Source organism: Echeneis naucrates, chromosome 8 (genome assembly GCF_900963305.1).
Source record: "Echeneis naucrates chromosome 8, fEcheNa1.1, whole genome shotgun sequence".
Lineage (NCBI taxonomy): Eukaryota > Metazoa > Chordata > Actinopteri > Carangiformes > Echeneidae > Echeneis > Echeneis naucrates.
The window spans coordinates 3,652,122-3,673,372 of record NC_042518.1 but is presented as its reverse complement, the minus strand read 5'-3'; the positions used below and the strand labels follow the sequence as shown (position 1 = coordinate 3,673,372).

General features: G+C 40.1%; 2 protein-coding genes across 2 annotated transcripts; both read right to left on the bottom strand.

Annotated features, from left to right (window-relative positions):
• Positions 1-4,094: 4,094 nt before the first annotated feature.
• On the bottom strand, positions 4,095-10,674 carry st8sia6 (ST8 alpha-N-acetyl-neuraminide alpha-2,8-sialyltransferase 6). Its single transcript, XM_029507864.1, has 7 exons — positions 9,985-10,674; positions 8,619-8,681; positions 8,418-8,492; positions 7,651-7,795; positions 5,653-5,765; positions 5,480-5,572; positions 4,095-5,393 (listed from the first exon to the last, which is right to left on the bottom strand). Exons 1-7 carry the CDS (start codon positions 10,074-10,076, stop codon positions 4,916-4,918), a joined length of 1,059 nt encoding a protein of 352 aa, XP_029363724.1. The 5' UTR covers positions 10,077-10,674; the 3' UTR covers positions 4,095-4,915.
• A 3,640-nt stretch (positions 10,675-14,314) lies between these two features.
• rpl19 (ribosomal protein L19) lies at positions 14,315-17,094 on the bottom strand. Its single transcript, XM_029507866.1, has 6 exons — positions 17,062-17,094; positions 16,562-16,668; positions 15,586-15,708; positions 15,230-15,350; positions 14,886-14,996; positions 14,315-14,497 (listed from the first exon to the last, which is right to left on the bottom strand). Exons 1-6 carry the CDS (start codon positions 17,064-17,066, stop codon positions 14,374-14,376), a joined length of 591 nt encoding a protein of 196 aa, XP_029363726.1. The 5' UTR covers positions 17,067-17,094; the 3' UTR covers positions 14,315-14,373.
• Positions 17,095-21,251: the final 4,157 nt, after the last annotated feature.

Here is a 21,251-nt window from a genome sequence, read left to right as displayed (position 1 = left end):
CTATTTCTCTGAAACAAAATTTGCTTTTGTGTTGGTTTTTTTTTTTTTAGAAATCCAATTTTTGTACCTTCAACTTTTCACTTCCTCTCTTGGCTCCTCATGGCTCTCAAACAAGCCCGTCACTCCATCTGCCTTGTAGTTGACTGCCCCCTGGTGGCAGAGTTACCTCCAATAAGTTTTTATTTATTTTTTTTTGGGGGGGGGGGGTACTAGATACTAAATTCCAATTGCCATTGCTACAGATTCAGCAACACTTTATCCAGCTGTAGTGCTCCTTTTCTATCGACGGGCCTTGTGTCAAATGAAGTCACCACATTGTAATGGAAAAGGTATAAAAGCCATTACTATAGTATAGTGAGACCAAACACTGTTTGTGTGATGCAAGTGTCAGTGCCAAGATTTTAAAGCCAGGCTGCTGCCGAGCCTGGTTGTTTGTAGCTTTGGAATACTGTGGCCATGCTACTCCAATCGTGGAAATATGCCTATGTGAGACCAACCATTTTATAAAAGTCACTTTGTTGCTGTTGTTGTTGTTGTTGTTTCTTTCTTTTTTTTTTATTGCAGTAATGTGTATTAACTTTTTTGGAATGATATTTAAAAGAGCAAACTCCAACATGGAGTCCTTTGTTTGTTTGTTTGTTTATATGTTTGCGTCTGTGTTTTATATGAAAACAAAACAAACAAAAAACTTTTTTTTTTTCAAGCAAATTCTTTTGTAAAATGAAGACATGACAGCAGGTTCTTAAAAAAAGGAAATTAATTAATTGTATGAATATTTATGGTTATTGTGTTTGAAAATGCCTTCTGAATTGTAAAAAAAAAAAAGTGAAATATGACAGTATATTTTTATAATAGCTCGGCTGTAGTGACTTAATGACGTCAAGAAAAAAAAAAAGAGCCAGACTTTTCCTTGTATGTTACAGTATCAGTATTTAATGTGTGTATTAACTGTGTTATTCCTTTTCCAATATTGTTCTGAGATCTGCTGTACAGCTGTTTGTGTGTATGTGAGAGTGTGAGTGGAGACCCAGCGACAACAAGATGGGACAAGTCGTTCAAAGCCAGGCTGTAGCTTTTGCCCCACAGTGGGGTGAAACAGGGCACATCTGGAAAGATCAAGTTGGGCCTGAATGGTAAAGTACAGCTGCAACATATCATGTGAGGCTGCACGGGACAGCGTGGTGTACGCAGTCAGAGAGGCTTTCTCTGACTGACTTAGTGCACCAACAGGCATCACATGTCGAGGCAGCAGGAGACAGACATAAATCAGCCCAGAGCACTGATTGACGCCGGCTCCCAATAAACCTACTGGTGATTTACTCACAGTCTTCCAGTCCTGTTCAGCCTCATTTCCTGGATGCCAGTCAGCCCTCATTAAATTCTCCCTCAGCAAGCAAAGTTTCTCAACTAAAGTGCATTTAGCCTCATTGGTTTCGAGGAAAGGACAGCAAGATGTTGGAAATAAAAAAATAAAAAAAAAGGATAACAAGCAGCTGCAGATGTTTGGTGGTTGGTGCCAGCCGGAGCCACTAGAGGGTGACTTCCTGTCAGAGCAGAAAAGGGTGTTTTGAGAAGGTGCCATGGGGGTAATCGAAGGCCCCATCTGCTAAAAGTCTACACGACTGGCAGCCTGGCCTCCCATCTCCATAGCTATTCCTGTTACGGGGCTCAGGCATTTTCCTTTCTTCTTCTTTTTTCCTCTCTTTCTTCGAGGGGTAAAGTAAGGATTTCGGCAGCTATCCAGGTCAGAGGAATTACCCAGTGGCACAATTACGCATTTGTCTCACCCTGTTCTCGTTTCTCTGCTGAGCGATTGAAAGTTAGAGACGGAGACGTGCTGGGCTTTTATTAGTCTGGTCTCTGCTGCAGTATTGTCACTGTCCTGTGACAAAGTGTGTCATCAACATGTCATGAGGGCTTTTAAAATAAACACGGGACCGACCAAAGAAATAAAAATGTCTGGTTTTCCTATAGTCTTACATTCATTCATACAATGCTTCCACGATAATAAGACCTTTTTAGCCTGTTAAATAAGGACTAACATAATACTTGAGGATTAACAGACTAATTTAACCCCCGAGGCAAATTCCTTTTATTTATAAAGAAAGACTGAGTTCAGTGGTTTCCAAACTGTGGGCCGGGATCCACTGGAAGGCCGTGCTGCAGGATGGGCCAACAAATGATTTGAAAAAGAAGCATAATGCTGAAAAAATGTAATTATATCAATAAAATCTTTGCCTTTGTATTGAGGCCTGCTATTGTGATGTGCCAAAAACTGGAGAATGGAAGTGGAAGTGACCTCTCCCAGGTTAAAACCTGAAAACTCGCTCAATGTTTTTTCTGCTTTCATTTCTGTCCTGAATGTTCAGTCAAACTCGGCCTCCCTCTGTTTACGGGAGCAGTTGGAGTTTGTTAAAAAAAAACTAACTGAAAAGAGACATACCCTGACAATATCTACCTATGTTGTTTTACTTGGCAGAGAATATGCATTTGACTGCCGACCGGGGGAGCAAACAGTGCAGCTGTACAGCAGGATTGACCCAGTCAGTGCCGAATAATGTTGGAACAATTGTCGGATAAACAAATCTTCCTTTGTGATTTATCTCTGGTGATGAAATCTTTGGTGGCTCTGTTCATCAGGGGTGCCCCAACGTCAGCGTCTGTCTGTCTGTGTTCAGAGGAAAGACTCCACCGAAGCCCAGTTGTTCCCCTACATGTTTCTTATGTACTTATGCCCAAATGGGACGTGATATTACCGATTACAAACTCTGATTCATACGTGCATTTGTGTGTTTGTGTGTTTTTCTATGCCTTTTGTAAAATGCACATTTCTTTCAGTGCCATTCTGGTAAACCCCCCGGCAGAGATTTTTTTCATATTCTTTGATGAATACATTTGATTTGCATGTGAAAAGAAGTATTTTCCTACAAAAAAAAAAAAAATAAATACATATTGAATAAAGTCTCTGCATGTTCATTTATTTATTTTGGCTCCACAGCAGAAACAAAAAACAAATGAACATGGGGAAATAAATGAAAGCTTTCCTACTCAACATTTGAGCTATAGTCCTATTCTTGTTGTCTGTATGTGATGTGAGTTTGATTTTGATTGGGAGGGGGGCTCTCTGTGGTCCGATCAGGGGAATTAGAGACATACAAGCTGATGCTGTGACACCGGCAGGAACCACACCGGAGACAGAAGAGCTGTCACAACAGCTCATGTCATTTTGTATGTCAGTTTGGCAGCTCATCCTGATGACAGTCTGTGAGGATTTAAATCACATTAACGCATTAGGAGCTCAGTGTTTGTTCCAATTAGCTGCTGATATCAGACACAGTCACTCATTAAATATTAATAAAATATTAAATATTAAATATTAAAAACTATCCAGACAGAAGACTGCTGGATAGCGGCAAAGGGCCGCTGCTTTTCCAGTTCTGTGTAATATGAAAAACTATCGACCCATTATTTACTCTGTGTCATCACAGTCTTCAGACTGTAAGAGGAAGCTGGAGAACCTGAAAACCGAGATGGCCCATGGCAAAGGTTTGAATCCTTGACATACCTGCTGTGTAGCAAAGCAAACAAAATCCAAATGCAAGAAAACTGCAGTGTAGAAAAAGTAGCCAAATCGGGTCTAGAACTGGCAGGACCATAGTCCTGAAGTCGGAGAAAAAGCATTTGTTTCTCTGTTTCGACTGATGGATTTCACTCCAGCCACTGACTACACACAGATTTTTGTGCTTTTTGTGATCATTTTTTTATTCACTTTAACCTCATTTTCCCTCTCAATCAACAATAAAATAAAATAAAATAAAATAAAATAAATCACATGATTCTGCAATCAGCTCAACAAGTGTGTTCATAAACAGCTTGTAGCTTATTTTTCGTCGCTGAGACGTTTAGTAACCAACCAACCAAGACCAATATTTCCTGTGAAAAACCTTGTCTGAGTCTTGTTATTAAACACAGATTATGGAAAAAAAAAAAAAAATAAAATTAAAAAAAAATAAATATATATATATATATAAAATATATTAAAAAAAAAAATATATATATATATATATATAATTTTTTTCAGAAACTGTGTTTAGGCTATATATATATATATATATATATATATATAGTCAAAGTGTAAAAATCAGCCAACCTAAAAACCAACCAACCAACCTAAAAAGTTTCTTTATTAGCATTCAGCCAATATTTGTGTGTTAGTGTGCAGATACATTGTGCACCATAGCAACATTGTGCAATGATTCCTGTTTCTGTTTGTGGTGTCTCTATTTCGCTCTGAGCTTCAGGCCTTTGTGGTTTGTGGTGAGCACTGACTCTGTAACACACACTAACTTAAATCGCATCGAGCAGTATCAGTGATTAATAAATACAGAAAATCATTTTCCTCAACCAGGATCAGCATTTTACAAATATTCCGTGTTTCCCCTTGTTAAAAAGTGAGTGTTTTCTAAGAAAGATGCCTTGGCATTCAGCATGCTGGTGGTTTTCTATCTTCATGTTTAGGAGGTATTTTCTTCAAAATACATTCAGTCTTACCCAAAAAGCTCCTGCGATGAATTACATAACAGTTATTAGTAATTCATTTTCAAAAGGCACTACAGTACAGACCGCCACAAACACTTCAGAATGGCTCTCCAATAAAATAAACCCCTCCAGACCCCAGCTGGATTACTGGATGTCTTAATAAATACAGTTATTTAAAACATCTTTATGCATTTTGATATCTATACAAACGTCTTGGCTGCTAACAGTCAAAGTGTCAAACTCCATTTGATTTGAAGCCATCTGTGGCATTCGCCAAAACCGATCCATTCAATTAAAAGTGTACAAAATACCTTGTGAGTGCCCGACTTCGTCCTGAGTTCGCAAAAAGGCACTTTACTCCTCTGGGATCTGGGAACTACATTTTATACGGTTTACAATGTCCAAGGTGAATCCTGAGCACGCCCTGACTGTGCAGCTGCAGCAGGAGTTCAAACTCGGACGGCATGGCATGGAACCTCGTTTTGGGTTTTTTGTCATCGTAGTAGTGGTTCGTCAGCTCGCGGAAGTCGTGCAGATGATTGCTGAAGGGCCAGAAGCCGTAGAGATGGACGTTGGCACACATTTCCAACGCCAGGCTGGTCATCATGATGCCGGTAGTGAGACGAGTTGCCTTCAGGCCCTTGGAGCGCCAGAAGGCGTCCAGATTCTTGAGGTATTCTGGGTTGAAAAAGACGGGCCGGGCGGAACTTCTAAAGTCCTCAAGGGTGTAGAAGACCCGCAAGGAGATAGGAGTGTTGTATGCGTAAGAGAAGGCAGGAAGGAGCAGCACGGAATTGCCATAGTCCTGCACGCTGTCTGCAAATGGACGGCGGCGCCCCATGAGACTTCCATACCTGCAAACAAGCATCAGGTCTTAGAAACCGAAAACAACAGGACCATTATCAGGGGACAGCGTGGTGAGATTCATCATCTTGCTCACTTCTCTACGAAGATGCTTGGGTTTGCTGTCACAATGTCAGTCTTCACACCCACATGTTTCTCATAACCATTCTTCAGAGGCGGTAGGTTGCACCTAAACGGGACAAACAATATTATATCAGCTGAAACCTTTTCAGTTTAATCATCTCTCCTTCCACCATCCTCCTTCCTCACCTGATAACGAACTCAGCCGAATCGATAGATTCTCCGCAGCTGCTGTTGGTCAGGATCCCTCCATTACCAACAACAGAACATGTGTCCCATGTTTTATTTGGGAAGGGATGCTCCTGCAAAATAAATAAATAAATAAATAATAATAATAATTTAATAACAAAAAAATCTTACAGTGTCCCCACATGTTTTCATATGAGTGAGTTTATTCATTTCTCTTTACTTAAGAACAATTTTCTCTCTTTGTTCAAGATTCCGCTGATTTCTGAAACACAGTCACTCATTGAATGAAGTCTGAACCATCTTGGGAATTGAAAATATGAAGACCAAAGAGATCACGTCCCCATTCTCCCTCATTCATTTTTTTTTATGTTCCACTCACTGAAGAATAGACAGCAGAAATGGAAATGGAAGGAAGAACTTAATGGTTCTTTGAAATAGAAAAAGAAAAACACGTCCAATCAGTATAGTCCAACTAACTATACTGTCTGGGAAGGTGACTTGTGGCGGCGGGCCATTTTCTCAAAAACATTTCATCCCATCAGCGCTCTAAACTGGCCGGACACACTCACCCTGTGCAGATGTCATTTTTTTAAATGGAGCGGAAACCTAATCATTTGGGGGAAAGGAAAAGAAGATCCAGTGTTATTTGCTTTTCATGCAAATCTGTGAAAGAATCACGATACTGTGCAGCAGGATAAGCAAACGAAGTAAATTGAGTTGCGGCAACACCTGGACCGCTGATATTCTGCTGCTGCTGCGGAATATTAAAAACTATCCTGACAGAAGATTCAAATGTACGATGAAAAAAAACATAATATACATGATTCAGATCTGGTATGGAGAAGGACCTGTTTTTATTTTATAACTGCATCAAACTTACACCAAACAGGTTGGTGAAATGGACGGTTGATAATTAAATTAAGCCTCTGAGAGCTGACATTACTCAATAATCCAAACCAAATGTGAAAAATGTCATCCAGTCAGTATTGGTTAAATCCACTGTCAAAAATGAGTTGATGGGTATCATCTTCACACCACACCCTGTTAAATGCTGTGCAGCAGGAAATAGATTCTTCACAACCTCGGGGTTTTTTTTGTCTTTTGGGAGACAAATTATATGAAAAGATCAGCAAAAGTTTGCAAAGCAGGACAATTGATCTGTGAACCGTGTGCCTTTGTGTATGGTGAGATTACAGAAAGACAATGGATTTAAATGAGCCTTATTTTAAAAGTTATAATGAGACCATTATAACATGTTGGAGATTTGGTTTTCTTTAGCTAAGATGTTAAACCAGCCTCGCTGCAGAATGGATGAGCATTCGGGGAAAGAAGATGTAAAACTACAGGTATTTATTTGGCGGGTGGGCAGCAACATGGAAGAAAAGCTCAGAAATGTACAGATTCAGGTCAAATCTGGATGTTTCAACCATATGTAATTACAATAACAGACACATCCTTAAACTTGAGTCAGTTGTGTGTGTGGTCTGTTTAGAGGATGTGGCAATCATTTCCTGTTACTAAATGTGAAGTGAAAAAAAAAAAGAACAATTCAGGTGCGACAGAAAATCCGTCCCATCCTGTTTCAGGACATTCTGTTTTTCATTTTTTACAGGCATTAACTTCCACTGCACAGTCATGAACGTGTTCTTATCTTTAATCTTTTGTTTTACAAAAAAGCCATGGCAGTTAGACAATCCCAAGATTTGAATTTAGATACGTTTATAACAACAGAACCAGTTTCACAGAAAGAGGAGAGTAAAGCAAAGTCACGCTATGATTTCTGATTAAAGTCCGTTCCTAAAAGCGCACAGTGTCTAAACGAGTTATATAACAGTGTATATTTTGCAAACAGAGAGGAGGGGGTATAGCTCAATGGCGGAGCATCTGACTGTGACGTCCATCTTCGGCAAACAAGTGAGCAAACACACAATTTGTGAAAGTGAAAACGAAATAAGATCATCACCAAGTCATGCAAGAGGCAAATGAAAAACACCTCACCTTTATAAATGTCCTGAAGAGCTCAGCGTTCACCTGGATGCTCTTCTTCTTATCCCCATCGTACACCAGCTTGGATCCCACTGGGGTGTTGGCCTGGGTGATGATAGCTTTGTCCGAACCATGGCACTGGCTGCTCAGCTGAGCTCTGGAGAGGAAAAAGGACTCTTGTTACATAATATAATGGACCTGTCGGACGACTGGCGTTCACTGAGAGGTCAGTTTAGGTGATGAAATGTGAGGCCGTGACCCAAATACAAGATGAATAGAAATGAGGAGAACTTTCGGTAGAGTGCCTTGGTGTTACCAAAAGATAATGTGTTACATTTAACATTTTTAACATTTAACCCTAACCCTAACCCTTCGCTTCAAAAATAATTTCAGCATCTGTTTGTCTAAACCTCTAAATGTTGTAAATGTCATGCTTTGTGCATGTGCCATCACTGCTAACACCATTTAATGCTTTGATGCTTCTGTTATTTAGCCAAAAGGATTACTTTTTTGTACTCTTGTACTCTAAAGAATGTAAATCTACTTGATTCAGAAGTTAAGAGTTTACGCAACTGTTTCATTTCCTCACTTAATTTTCAGGGGCACAGTTCTGCATCTGTCTGTGATTCTTTGCCTTCTTAATTATATCAGAAAACAAATGACTGCAGAAGTGTGTGCTGATTTCATATGTATTTCTAAGCTGTGGCCTGAATGTTCAACAATCTTTTAAATTGCTCTGGTTTGATCTGACAGGTTCCATCTCTGGGGAGGGTTTTTACATGAATTTTTCCCAGTTGTCATCCTGCTTCTTCCAGGTCTGAGCGTAGCGTTGTTTCACTTTTTCTATCAACCCCCTGCGACAAAAAGAAATACACCCATGTAACAAAACACTGTCAGATGCACAATCAATCAGTCATGTTTGCATGAGATTACTCAATAAAGGCAGGAACGAGGTAGCATTAGGGTTTGTTTTCACTCACTTGTAAGGGCCAGGTGGCAGAGCAAATTTCACTTGAGGAATCGGTCGCTGAGGTTCCACATGGCTGTGTAAATACAAATATCCAGACAGAAGAGTCAAATGTACGAGGAGAAATAAACAAAATGCACATGATTCCGATCTTGAATGGAGAAGAACCTGTGTTAATCTTATGCCTGCATGTTCTCTGGTCCTTTACACCAAGCAGGTTTCCAGAGGTCTGTTGTTGATGAAAGGATGGTTAAGGATTAAATCCTCTGAGCCCTCTGACAGCTGACATTGTTATAATCTAATTTGAACGAAATGTGAAAAATGTCACCCAGTCAGTGTGGGTTCCCAGAAGGTTAGCTCCACTGTCAAAGCTGAGCCTGCTGGATTCATAGGTATTACCCCAATGCGACACCCAGCTTGAATGTCCAAAGAATATCAATGTTCACCTTTTAAGGTCAATCATACAGTGATTCAGCTTCATATGCCATGAATGAACAACCAGTATACAAACTCAGGAAGAGACCTTTGCTCTTCGGCGGCGTAATTTCTGCAGAAGATTTCTGTCTCCGTATCTATCTGTTGCTACTCGCTCAGTTATGTTTTTGCCACTTCCTATTTTTCACTTTCTGATGCACAACAACATCTGAAGAAAGTTGTAGACTGACTCCTGTTGGCTCCTTGTAGTGAACGATCCTGTCTGATCCCTGTCTGCACACTGACCCATAATGTGTGCACCTGTAGGACTGAAAACTCAAACAGATTGGATCCACCTATATGTCCTTTTGGTGCTTGATTTCAAATAAATTTTACCTTCTTCTTCAGCTTCTTGCTATCTTCCGATTTTCTTCATGGCATCAAGCTTTTAACATTAACGTTTTAATTATTTACTCTTGAAGAGGTGAGATTTTTGAGACTTCTCTGCTAGTTTTTCTGTTCTCAGTGTGAAGCAAATCATGATAGTGTAGCACTTGGTTGGCGATGAGATGCTCCCATGGAAATGATAAATAAATCAGTCCATTTTAAGCAAAGGAGATTCCACAAGTTGCTGTGTAATTGCCTTGGCTCTAATCAAAACAGTCTGGACTTGAGTCCTTTTGTTGCACATCATCGATTCTTTCTCTCTCTCTGTCTTGGTGTTTCCTGCCTTTTTCAGTCTGCCTCTTAAAAACATGTTCACAAATAACTTTTTGAAAAAAGCTTCTGCCTCTCCCCTGCAGCACCGACCGAAATATCAGCTCCAACTTCTCTTGCATCTGTCAAATCCCCCCATGCCTCTTTATCTTTTGCCACAACTAACTTCAGCACTTAAAATACAAAAAAAGCCCCCAACTAGACAAGAGAGATTACCTTATAATGTGTGTGTAGTTGGAAACACTTACTTGTCATTCAAAGTAAGCGTGGTCAGCAGGCTCCCCAAAAAGAGGAGGACAATCATAAAGAAGAAGAGTGTCTTCACGTGCGGTCCCCTCATACCTCCCCCCCTCCTGCTAACTTCACCCACCAGGCCCCCACACCCTTCGGTCTCTTGTTATCTCTCCCTCGTCACCCTGCTGCTTTTCTGTCACCTTCCCTCAGGTTTTATTCCCTCTGTTCCCTCCCTTGTCTCGCTCTCCTTGTTGTAGCTGACACTCTTTCTTGCTCTCTCTTCCAGGAGTGTGAGTCTTTTGCCACTGTGCTGTGTTCACTTGTTATATATCTCTTCCTTCCTCACCGTTTCTGTCACTCTGTCTGATTTGACTCAGTGCTTTGCCCCTCCCTGTCTGACTAACAGTAGCCTCCTCACCTATCAACTCCTAGGGTTTTTTCACCGTTTGTTTTTTTTTTTTGTAGCTCTTTTCAAGGTAGGTCCTCTGTCTTCTGTGCTCCTGTTCTTGGCTTTAGCTCTCCTCTTTTTGTTGTCCAGATCAGCTGATCCAAAAACCAACCTTGTGTTGCACCACATACTGCTTTGAATCCTTGTCATGTCTCATGTTCACGCATCTATTTGTTTTTTGGCCCAATGCTCATCCAGCCAAAACTCACAGGCCTACTTTCTAACCGAAAACACCAGTGGCAGTGCTCCTTCTGTTTCCACCCCCACATCAGCGCCTCAGCCTTGCTTCTCTGCTTTCCCTTCCCTCCCCCAGCAATCCTCCGCCCACAGCCTTTAAGCCCCGCTCCCCATTGCAGGAGAAAAAAAAAAAAAGGCAGTAACATGAGTGCCCAGTTTGACTCTTGACTAGTGTGTATGCCAGGAAACATGTTAACAACCGGTGAGGAGGGGGACAGATGAGGGGCAGAGGTTTCCCATCCAATCAGAGTGACTGTTAGTACCCCCATGGCTCTACACTACGCACATGAGCGTCCTTTATTTCACTGTGAAATTTTTCCAGCTGTATCAACTCGTATCCCCTAACAATAAAAATGTGTGTTTCTCGGTTAAAGCGATGGGATGGCTGGGGTGCTGGCTGAAGCAACAGGGTAACCAACTAAATAACTAAAGACTGAATGAGAGGAAGCCCAAGCAAAGCCAGAGAGAAAGAAGCAAAAGCAAGGTATTAGCTTTCAGGGCTCTGTGTTAGCAAAGAATAAAGCTTTGGGGGTAAGGTTAGGAAGATTATGGGAAATATGCTGAGCATTTTGGCAATAAAACAACCACAAACAGTGAGGACCACACCCAGCCCTCCCTGTGGTTATCCCTCCTCATTTGGTTTTTAGTAGAAACACTCCTCCCCAGTGGACTATCCATATTTTAGTTGTGTGGATGCTTCTTCACCAGACCTCAAAGAATCTCTGGATTGAAGGAGAAAAAAAGATATATCACTCTTCTATTCCTCTGCTGATAAAAAATAAATAAGTATATATATAGCAGCACATATATATATGAGTGAACACAGCACATATATATATATATATATATATATATATATATATATAGGCCTCTGGGATAAGAAATCGTGTTTACAAGACTTTCCATGTATCATGAGACAAAAACAGGACTTTGTAAAAACACCTGGGGAAACTGGAAATTGGTGATACCAACAGAGCTGCAGGATATTAAAATCAGAGCAAGACAGCAACACACACCAAAGCGGCCTGGTAAATCAAATCTCTAAGTCTTTAATATGGTTTCCCCTTCATAGCAGGCCATCCCGCTGCCTCCCGTGCACAGCAATCGGTCATTAGCTTATTACAGGCAATGCCATTTCCATCTAAAGACTCCATAAGCTATTTAGCCACATTAAAGCCACAGAAGTAATTTTTCATGGTGACATTCATAATGTTGTAGTCCGAGAGACTTCATAGCATTGTGCAGCTCGTGTGGGCCTGCAGGATGAACCCAGACTATTTCACTCAGCAAAGATGACTCATGCTGAAATTTGTTTCTCAAAAACAGAAGATTGTGTAATTAGAGGCTAGCTCTTGTGATTCATTTGTTATTAAACATTGAAAGGGCCTATTTTCTTCAACATCATGCTGTTTAATGTCTGTTTTGCATGCGTTGCATGTTGGGCTGTCTCCGTGTGGTGACGGATTTTGGGGGAACAAAGTACTTCCCTTAAAAAGTCCATGTGACATAATCACAAATAACACGGGAGGGCAAAGGTCCCACACATCTGCCCTCCCCCAGCGATGAGGTAACAATCTCCTCTCCAATGCTGGCTGCATGACTAATTGTGTGGCTGATTTCTGTGAGACATATTTCTGACCAACAACTGCTCAATGGGTGGGTACTCGCCTGCTGGCAGAGTCTGCTTCCGCAAAGTTTTTTCAAGCTATTGTGTTTGTTTTTTTCACACATGAAGAAAATATCAGCACAGAAATTGACTCGTATGCTGCTGGAAACAGTGAAAAGTGAGGTGAGTCCTCATTTAGTGGTTAATCCTCAACTGGCTGCACACCACACGGAAAAAAAAAAACCTACAACAAATAAAAACATATTGTGCTTATGTTGGTAAACATTAATTGTAATTTCAGTTGAAATGGTTGTTTTTTGGATTTCATTATCTCTGAAAAAAAATTAATATTATTATTCAGACAAAAAAATCCCTCTTTTGTTTGTCGACCAAATTAATTATAACTTCCTTTTTAAATAGTTGTAGTTAGAATAACAGGTAATTTTGAGTGACAGTTTTATATATATAGCTTATGTACACTTATTTCTTTATCTAGGTTATTTAACATAATAAAGGTCCAGCTGCAGCAATATTGGGCTGTGAGGTACTTTCAGACATCTTTCAGACATCATACATGAAGGTTTAGAATATTTTAACTTTTCTTCTCATTAGCTTCCCTGAAAGGATCTCATTATCAGCACAGGGACTCCTCGGCCACCTGATGGGGTGACTTTGTGGGTTTTCTGCAGCTGGCTGCACTTAAATTGTCGCCACTTTCCACCTCACTTTCAATGCTTATGACTGGACGATGGTTCCACTGGGAAACGTGATCAGAGATGTGGATCTGAGGGGTGGGGGCTGCAGTAATGGGGTCATGTGCTTAAGGAGCAGCTGATCCCTCTACATTCCACGGCTGCCTTGCATGAGGTCTGGTGCCCTCGTGTTTGAGCTATTACCACCCTGCATGTTTCAGAAACACTCAACACAACCAAAACAACTTCATAAACACAATCACCCCCAGCTGTAGACCACACTGAGATATAGAACTGGGCATATACCACTCAGACAACCACTTAGAGGGGCACATGCATAATTTATTCTTCCTGCTATGGCTGTAATGGACATGAGAGACCCTCCACTCCAGAGTACTACAAATCATTCCCTGATAGTTGGGACTGAGTAGATCACAGTTGCTTGTGTGAAATATTAAAATAATAAACACGTTTTAATTTCTCTTTCCATCAAGTGAGTTTGTTTTTTTTACTGTACATCAGTCAATCAGTGTTATTACTTGTAAATCAGCAACCAGGAAAACTAAAATATTAATATAAGATTTGACCCTAAAACATTTTGAATGAACACATTCTGCTTCTGCGAGAGACTCAGTGAAACAGCTGAAGTTCCCATTTAAAGACTAATATAATTATCAGTCAGGGTTTCATTGGCTGACCATACCAGCTGTAACCACTAGATGGAAACAAATCATCTTATTGTGAAAATACAACTTACTGTATTTACATTCATTTTTAAATGTCTGATATATCCCCACAACAATATTACTTTCTCTTGTCGAGTCTGTGAAAAAAAGTTTAGTGGACACTGAAAAGATCCCACACCTTCTTATAGATGAAATTCAAGGCCCAATTCTTTGGGGAAAACAGTATGATACAGTTCAAGATTTGAATTGCTCCAACAATAAAACTAAGTATTGTTTGTAAAGTTCAAACTTTACATATCAAGAATCCAACTTGCACCGTAATATAACATGTTTATTAATTTGCAAAAAAACATATTTCTCATCTGTAAGTGTGAAGTTTGTTGATCTACCACAGCTTTCCATATTTTAAACTGGTAGTCATTATGGAGTTGGGATTTGGAAAGCCTAAAAAGTCATAAACACTTTTCTTTTGAGAGCATGTGGACTTATAGTGCTGTTCTGTATTTTCCATTAATCTAGCAATTACAACATCTCAAATAATATTCATGAGGTAAAACCTTTGACAAACAGGGAAAAAACTACTATCTGTACCTATATTTGGCCATTGGATGTCTTACAAGCTTTTATTTCTTGCCAATTGGCTGTATTCATTAGTAAAGAACAACAGGAGACTTATGAGTGTCTTTATGTACACTTTTATTCTCAGCACTTGACTGATGGCAGACAGAGCTAGATCACTTCTTGGTCTCCTCCTCCTTGGACAGGTTCTTGATGATCTCCTCCTTCTTGGCCTGGAGACGCTCCTCTCTGCGCTTACGGGCCTCCTTTGTCTTAGAGCGACGAGCCTCGGCCTGGTCACTGTATAAGTGGTGGAAAGAAAATTTGATGAAAATTAGAAATTCACATCCACACATCCAACTTGCAATCATGCACTTTGGCTTTCTATGAGCTGAAATCATTTAATACAGCCAACTAATGAAAAGAATCCTTAGAATTATTTTGTTAATTTAGTTTTTACTGGATCCAGATAAAAACTCTAAACCCAAATAAAAAACTTATCTGTCGCAAAGCCCTGTGCAATAATTTATCACTTCACCATTTTAGTACAGAGCAGAATGACAATGACCAAAGAAATAATATGACTGGGAAGATGAAGGTGTTTAACTTTGATAGTCACGATGAATTTTGCTGTATTTCAGTGTCTGAATGTGTCTGAATAGGAAATTAAGTCTGGATGTTGACTTACGCCAGGAGCTTCTTGCGGGCCTTGTCGGCCTTCAGCTTGTGAATGTGCTCCATAAGAATGCGCTTATTCTTGAACACGTTACCCTTGGCCCTCAGGTAGAGGCTGTGGTACCTGAGAGATAGCAGAACAGGAAGGAGGTTATCAGATTTTCAGAAACACCAAAGTTAAGAAAAATCTTTTCCGAGAGGAATGAAGGTTTGTGAAGCCTAAAATCCTCAGCAGACAAGCAGCTATTTTAGGATTAATTATACTTTCAGAAAACTCCTTATCTGAATAAAAATTGTTTAGTGGCCAGATTGACAGAATAAATAAAAATGAGCAACAAAAAGAAATCATAAACTTACATGTGCCTGTCAATTTTCTTGGACTCCCTGTAGCGGCGCAGCAGACGACGCAGGATTCTCATGCGGCGCATCCAGATCAACTTCTCTGGCATACGGGCATTGGCTGTACCCTTTCTCTTACCTGAAAATAGGAATTAGGAGCATTCATCACCTCAGCTTTTCACACAGGTGTCAACATCGGCAGTAATTAAACCGCCGGTTTCTAAATCCTGTTTCTCAAAACCCTAACCCACATCAATCAGTTTCATGTGACTTACAATTAACTTTGTTACTCTTTCAAAGGCAAAATACAGCAAAGCATACACACATCAGGACAAATCAGTGTTGTTGTGGTCACCACTTCTTTTCCAACTTACCCACACCCATGTGTCTTCCCTTGCGGCGTGCCAATGTGTTCTTGCGGCAACGGGCCCTGGAGTGGACCGTAACAGGTTTGCGAATGATAAGACCATCCTTTACCAGTTTACGGATCTGCTGGCCTGAATGGAGAAACAAAGTAGTGAGCTACAAGGATGCAGTGAATTATTTGACCAGGATCTAAAAGAATATTCAAGACAAACACCAGTGCTGTCAAAATGATTAGCTACTGATCCACATATACTTGTTAGGTATGTTCAAAATGCTCTCAGCCCCTACAGTTATGCCACTAAGAGTAGGACAATGTCATGAAACCCATGAGATCATACCTTCATTTAGGTGTAATTTAAAAAATATATTTTCAGTTCAGTGGTGTTTTTATAGCTGAATTGCATTCATTTCAATGCTTCCAGGCTGTATGTGACAACATATTGCAACAGGAAATACAAATTACAAGATTAAACTGAGTCATTCATTTCTAGCTGAGGTAAAAGAATTGATTTCAGTCTTTTGCTAAAGAAAATGAAAGCCACCTTTTTTACTGAGGCCTTGTGTTTGAATAGAAAATCTAAATTATTTGTAGACCAAATAATCAAACACCTGACTTGAGATTACACATTTATACAAATAGGCTGGCCTTGTTTAAAGGAGACCCTGACTTGGTGGCATTAAAGGTCTAACGACAGACCATCCATCACTGTGGGCAGAGTAGGACCCAACCTGTGCCTCACTTCCAATAAAAACTATGGAAACCATCAACCCATGAAATCACATTTCTAATACCTTTAGTTTTAGACTACATAACAGATTTATTTCTGATCCTCAGTTTATCTGACTGACTGTGGTGGAGACAGTGAGCCTTCACACTGACAGAATAATCCTAAACTCTCCCAGAGTCTTGTCTGCTGAAGATCTAAGACTGATTTACTGATTTATTTTTTGTCCATTTTAGGGACAGGTGGTTGCTTCACTTACGGGAATTGGCGTTGGCGATCTCATTGGTCTCGTTAGGATCCAACCAGACCTTCTTCTTGCCGCAGCGCAGGACGCTGGAGGCCAGCCTCTTCTGGAGCCTGAGCATGCTGCAGGACGCACACACAAGTTCAGACACACAACCTCAACACTCAACACCTGCTTGAAAAAAGGACTCTCAGACTCCATGTCGCACGACTAGAGCGTTTTATGGTGGATAAAAAGTGCTTTCACACACGGGCGGTCACTGAGAAGCTGTTAGCCTGTTAGCTAGCACTTAGCTAACCACCAGCCGGGTGTACAACATGGCCTCATTGGTCTGCTACATCGTGTTACACCGAGACACGTGAAAATGTGCGATTTGTGACTTTGTATAGAAGAAGAAACTTTTTGTATCTTTAAAGATTGAGCTCGGCTTTCTCTGTAAAGTGAAGTGTTGTTGACAGACGTGTATTTTAACGGATAAATAATAACTTTTAGAGCGCCACATACGGCGGTCCTACCTCATGGCTGCTACTTCAATAGGAAAAGGAAGGGGAGAGGGACGAGCTGGGAGCTACCACTTCAGAGGAGAGTCCACCTTTCAACACTACACAGCTCACTCTTAGTCCACATGAGATTCGAAACTTCAATATTTTCCAGTTATAATATTGGTGATTACATGAATCTTAACCTGAATGGAATTTACCAGACTACAAGGTAACCTGGAGTTTTTTTTTTAAACTATGAATCTCTGCACCCCCGTTGTAAAATTGATGGTATTGCCCAGTGCGTCTACGGTGCATTGTGGGTGACGTAGTACTCGGGTGCTTTCTGTCGTTTTGCCACACGAAGGCGGTATTGAGACCAGACACGCCACCAAGACCACGAAGCTTTATTTTATAAATGTTTATTTTAACACCATGATTTGTTGATTTTTGTTTGTTTGTATTTAAACCTAGGTAAACCTTGAAAATCCGTTACAATGTCCCTACAGTCGGGATCAGGTTCAAGTTACAAAAGCTCTAAAAATGGAAATTTATTTATTTAATTTATTATGTGTAATAAATATTTGACTTGTCATTGTAACAGTCAGGTAAAATACGTGGATCTATATTCTGCATCGACAGTGCATTTCTTTAGGATTTGAGCGTGTTTTCATTGCATGGAAAAGAAACAATACCAATACCCCAGTACACAATTACAAAATCAGGGTTGTTGTATTCCTAAAATAATGCACCAACCCAGAGTATCTTCTTAGAGTCTGAACTGTCATAGATGTGAAAGACACCTTAAACAATCAACAGCAGAAAACTAACAGCAAGAAGACTAGCCAAAGGTTGACATCTAAAACATGCACCAAGTATCTAACAATACTATTATATAATACTATATTAAAGAGATGGTTTTGAGTAGTTTCAATGAGAAAAATAACTGACAGCAATGAGCTAGCAAAGCTGGTTTAGCTTGTGACTACATTTATGTAAAAAAATAAAGAACATCCAACTGGTGCATACGCATATGACCCCCCGCTTATTAAAGTTTCTATTGCATTGCATTTGTCTGCATTACCAGCATCCTGTCCCCATGCCAACCCTGCATGTTCACAGTGCGGGTGCACAGGTTCAAACATTCTTGAGACTTCTTCACCTCATGTAACCCGCTTACCCAAAAGAAATCTTTATCTCCAGGCAAAGAATGACCCAGAGTACCAAATCAGAAACTGCTGCAACTTCAAAACACAACTTCCCACTCTGCCAAATAACGAGCTGAGGAGTAAGAGAACTACAATCGAAAGGAGTTGAAATGTTTGTTGGGCTGCTGCCTATTCTGGAGGATGCTCCCTAATGTCTGGGCTGCTGTCACCGTATCTGCTGTAAACATTCGGTGAAGGTATGTGGGATATTGTGTTTTAACGGAACATGATATCCCTGTACACACCCAGGTTTCATAACATGTGAGCAGGTTTGTCTTGCCATCCCAGCTGTTCACTTCCTATACGACTTGTACCTTTATACATGTAACCTTTACGAGTTGGACATATGCCAATGCACAAATGGTGAAATTAATGGACCAATGTTTTACTGGAGTAAAACGAAAGCAGCACTAACCCTGAGGTCTCTTCTTTCCACCAGTTTCTTTGAGCCAGCAATGAAGCTGAACTTCAAATGAGAAGGAGGATGGCATGTTGTGCAGGTTGAAGGGATACAGTAATCTCTTTTGCAGGGTCCTTTAATGCTGAATTCATTAGGGCTGTTCATGTTGATGCGTCTGTAACCCTGTCCTTCAGAAATGATTTGTTCCTCACACAGTTCATAGTTCAGAAAGCAATTATCAAATCACGCCCACCTAGAAGGAAACAAATACACAGCAATTACATGTCAAACCAAGCCACATATGTAAGAATACTGATTTCATAACATTGACCTTTGTACTCATTGTTACTCTATTATTGCATTCACTGCATCTTGCAAAGAGTGTCAGCTAAATACCTAAAGATGTTAATGTCAATTTAAGATTGCATCAGCACAGTGTCCTTCCACTCAATTACCTTGGGCAACAGCTGAAAAACGACCAAGTTCCTTTTAAGAACAACCTGAAACTCTGTTCTTCAGCAGTACATTATGTTTCCTCCGGAAGAAGATACTGCTGCAGGAGAATGACAGGAACTCTACCTCCACAGCTATCATCACTTTGAAAGTACACTATGTTTCTCCTTTTCTTCAGATTTTTTATTTATTTTTTTTTTTGAATTGTATAAACATCAAGACTTCCCCCTACCTTGCTCTCCGGAAGTATGAGCTGCAACCACTGAGGGATGATCTTGTGGGTGTTCAATTCAATGCTTTCGGCCCTGAACGTTTCACGTCACACAGATTTCCATCCAGATGGGAGTGCGTCACAAACCTGCAGCAGGCGTGGAGATCAGCTTTCTCTCTGGGGTGATTTCTATGACAGGTGCGGGTGGATGAATCACCATTATTGTCTGTTCAGGTTCATTTAATCAATGGATATGAAATCATCTGTGCTGTGTGACCTTGGTATTTGTTGTTCCCTGGTTTATTACTTGTCTTCATTTAGGGGTCACACACTGTTCACAGCTGTCTTGGGGATAATACACTCCTTTAGTCTGGAGTAAGCAGTAAACATTTATATTAGGTTATTCATTGCCACTGAGAATAAAAATGAGAAGTTGCCACTGCCCGTACAGCAATAAACAAAGGCCATATGTGTTTAGTCATTTTCAGTTTGAATGTTTGTTTTTTTATGCTTAATTTAATCTGAGCATTACTCGTATATATAAAAATTAGTTTATTTTTTTATTAGTTCTTTTATTATATTGAGGTCATAGTTTTGGTTAATAGCAACTTCACCGTTAGCTTCATCCTCACTGCTCTCATTCATTTCAGTGCGAATTCAATCTGCGTCGTGGACTTACAGGAAGAACAAAGAAAGTAGATATTGGAATTTAAATACAGTTATGGGTGAATTTAGTGTTCAGGATCTCAGCTGAACGGCAACACGAAGGAAGCTTAAACAGGAACGGACGACCAACCGCTGACGGTTCTGAGGTTATCCTGAAGCTAGTTAGCCGTTAGCTCAAGAGCGCAAAACAGCTAGCAGCTACGAAGACAGCGTCGATTGAGGCAAAAAACAACAAAAAACAAAAACGGAGGTAAAAGATGAGTGAATTATATATATTTACTTTCACAAGGGAGCTAAAATTGTTCATTACAAAAGACTTCTGGAGTTGAGCCATGTTTGCTGGATGTGTTGGTCGAACATTGTTGGCTAACCTAGCCTCAGGTGCTAGCTAACACGCTAACGTTGAGTTTACCACTTGTCCCCACCTCACAACACCAATTTATTCCCCTTTATATATATATATATATATATATATATATATATATATATCAGAAATTTAATGAGATAGGACGACAATTATGTTGTATTTATTTATTTTTCATTTAATTAACTCCTTTTTTTTTTGACCCTACAAACCGTCACAACTATCACATACGTTGTGCTGTACTTGTTGACAGTTGCTTTTAATTAAGTAAACAGAGTGAATTTAATATGAGTGGATTTTTAAAACATTTTCAAAAGCTACAAAACCGACTAGATTGTATTTATATATCTACATGTTCTGGCCTGTTTAAAGGAGCCTTAAATCTGTGGGGTGTTTTGAAACAACCATTTTAATGTGTTTGATTTAAGATTAATTCTTAAGTCTTTGTGTTTTGTTTTGTTTTGTTTTTTTTTTTTGCTTAAGGACACATCAGAATGGGCCTCCACTTTTTATTTTTTATTTGTTTTATTTAGAGAAGACTTCAGCTGCTGACTCTGATGGAACTGCAGCAGAAAACTGAGACACACCCGTTCTTCTCTCTGCCCCTCCAGGGCTCTCTGGTCTCCCTCTTGGCCCCCACGGCTGCTCCGTCGTTTCCCTCATCGGTCGATCGGTGAAGGTGGGGTCCTTTTCAGCTTGTCGGCTTCCAGCTGGAGTCTGTTGAGCGTACAGAGAGAGAAACGGCGTCAAGTCCGAGACAAAAAGGCTCCACCATACCGGTACTGACGGGATACTGCCTTCAAAATAAAGGCAAGTCTGTCGCCCACCTCGGCTGTAATGCACCTGTAGGTACTTTTATATCATATGATGATATATAGATCATCAATTGGTCGCTGGTGATATGAGGGCTGAAATCAAATGGAA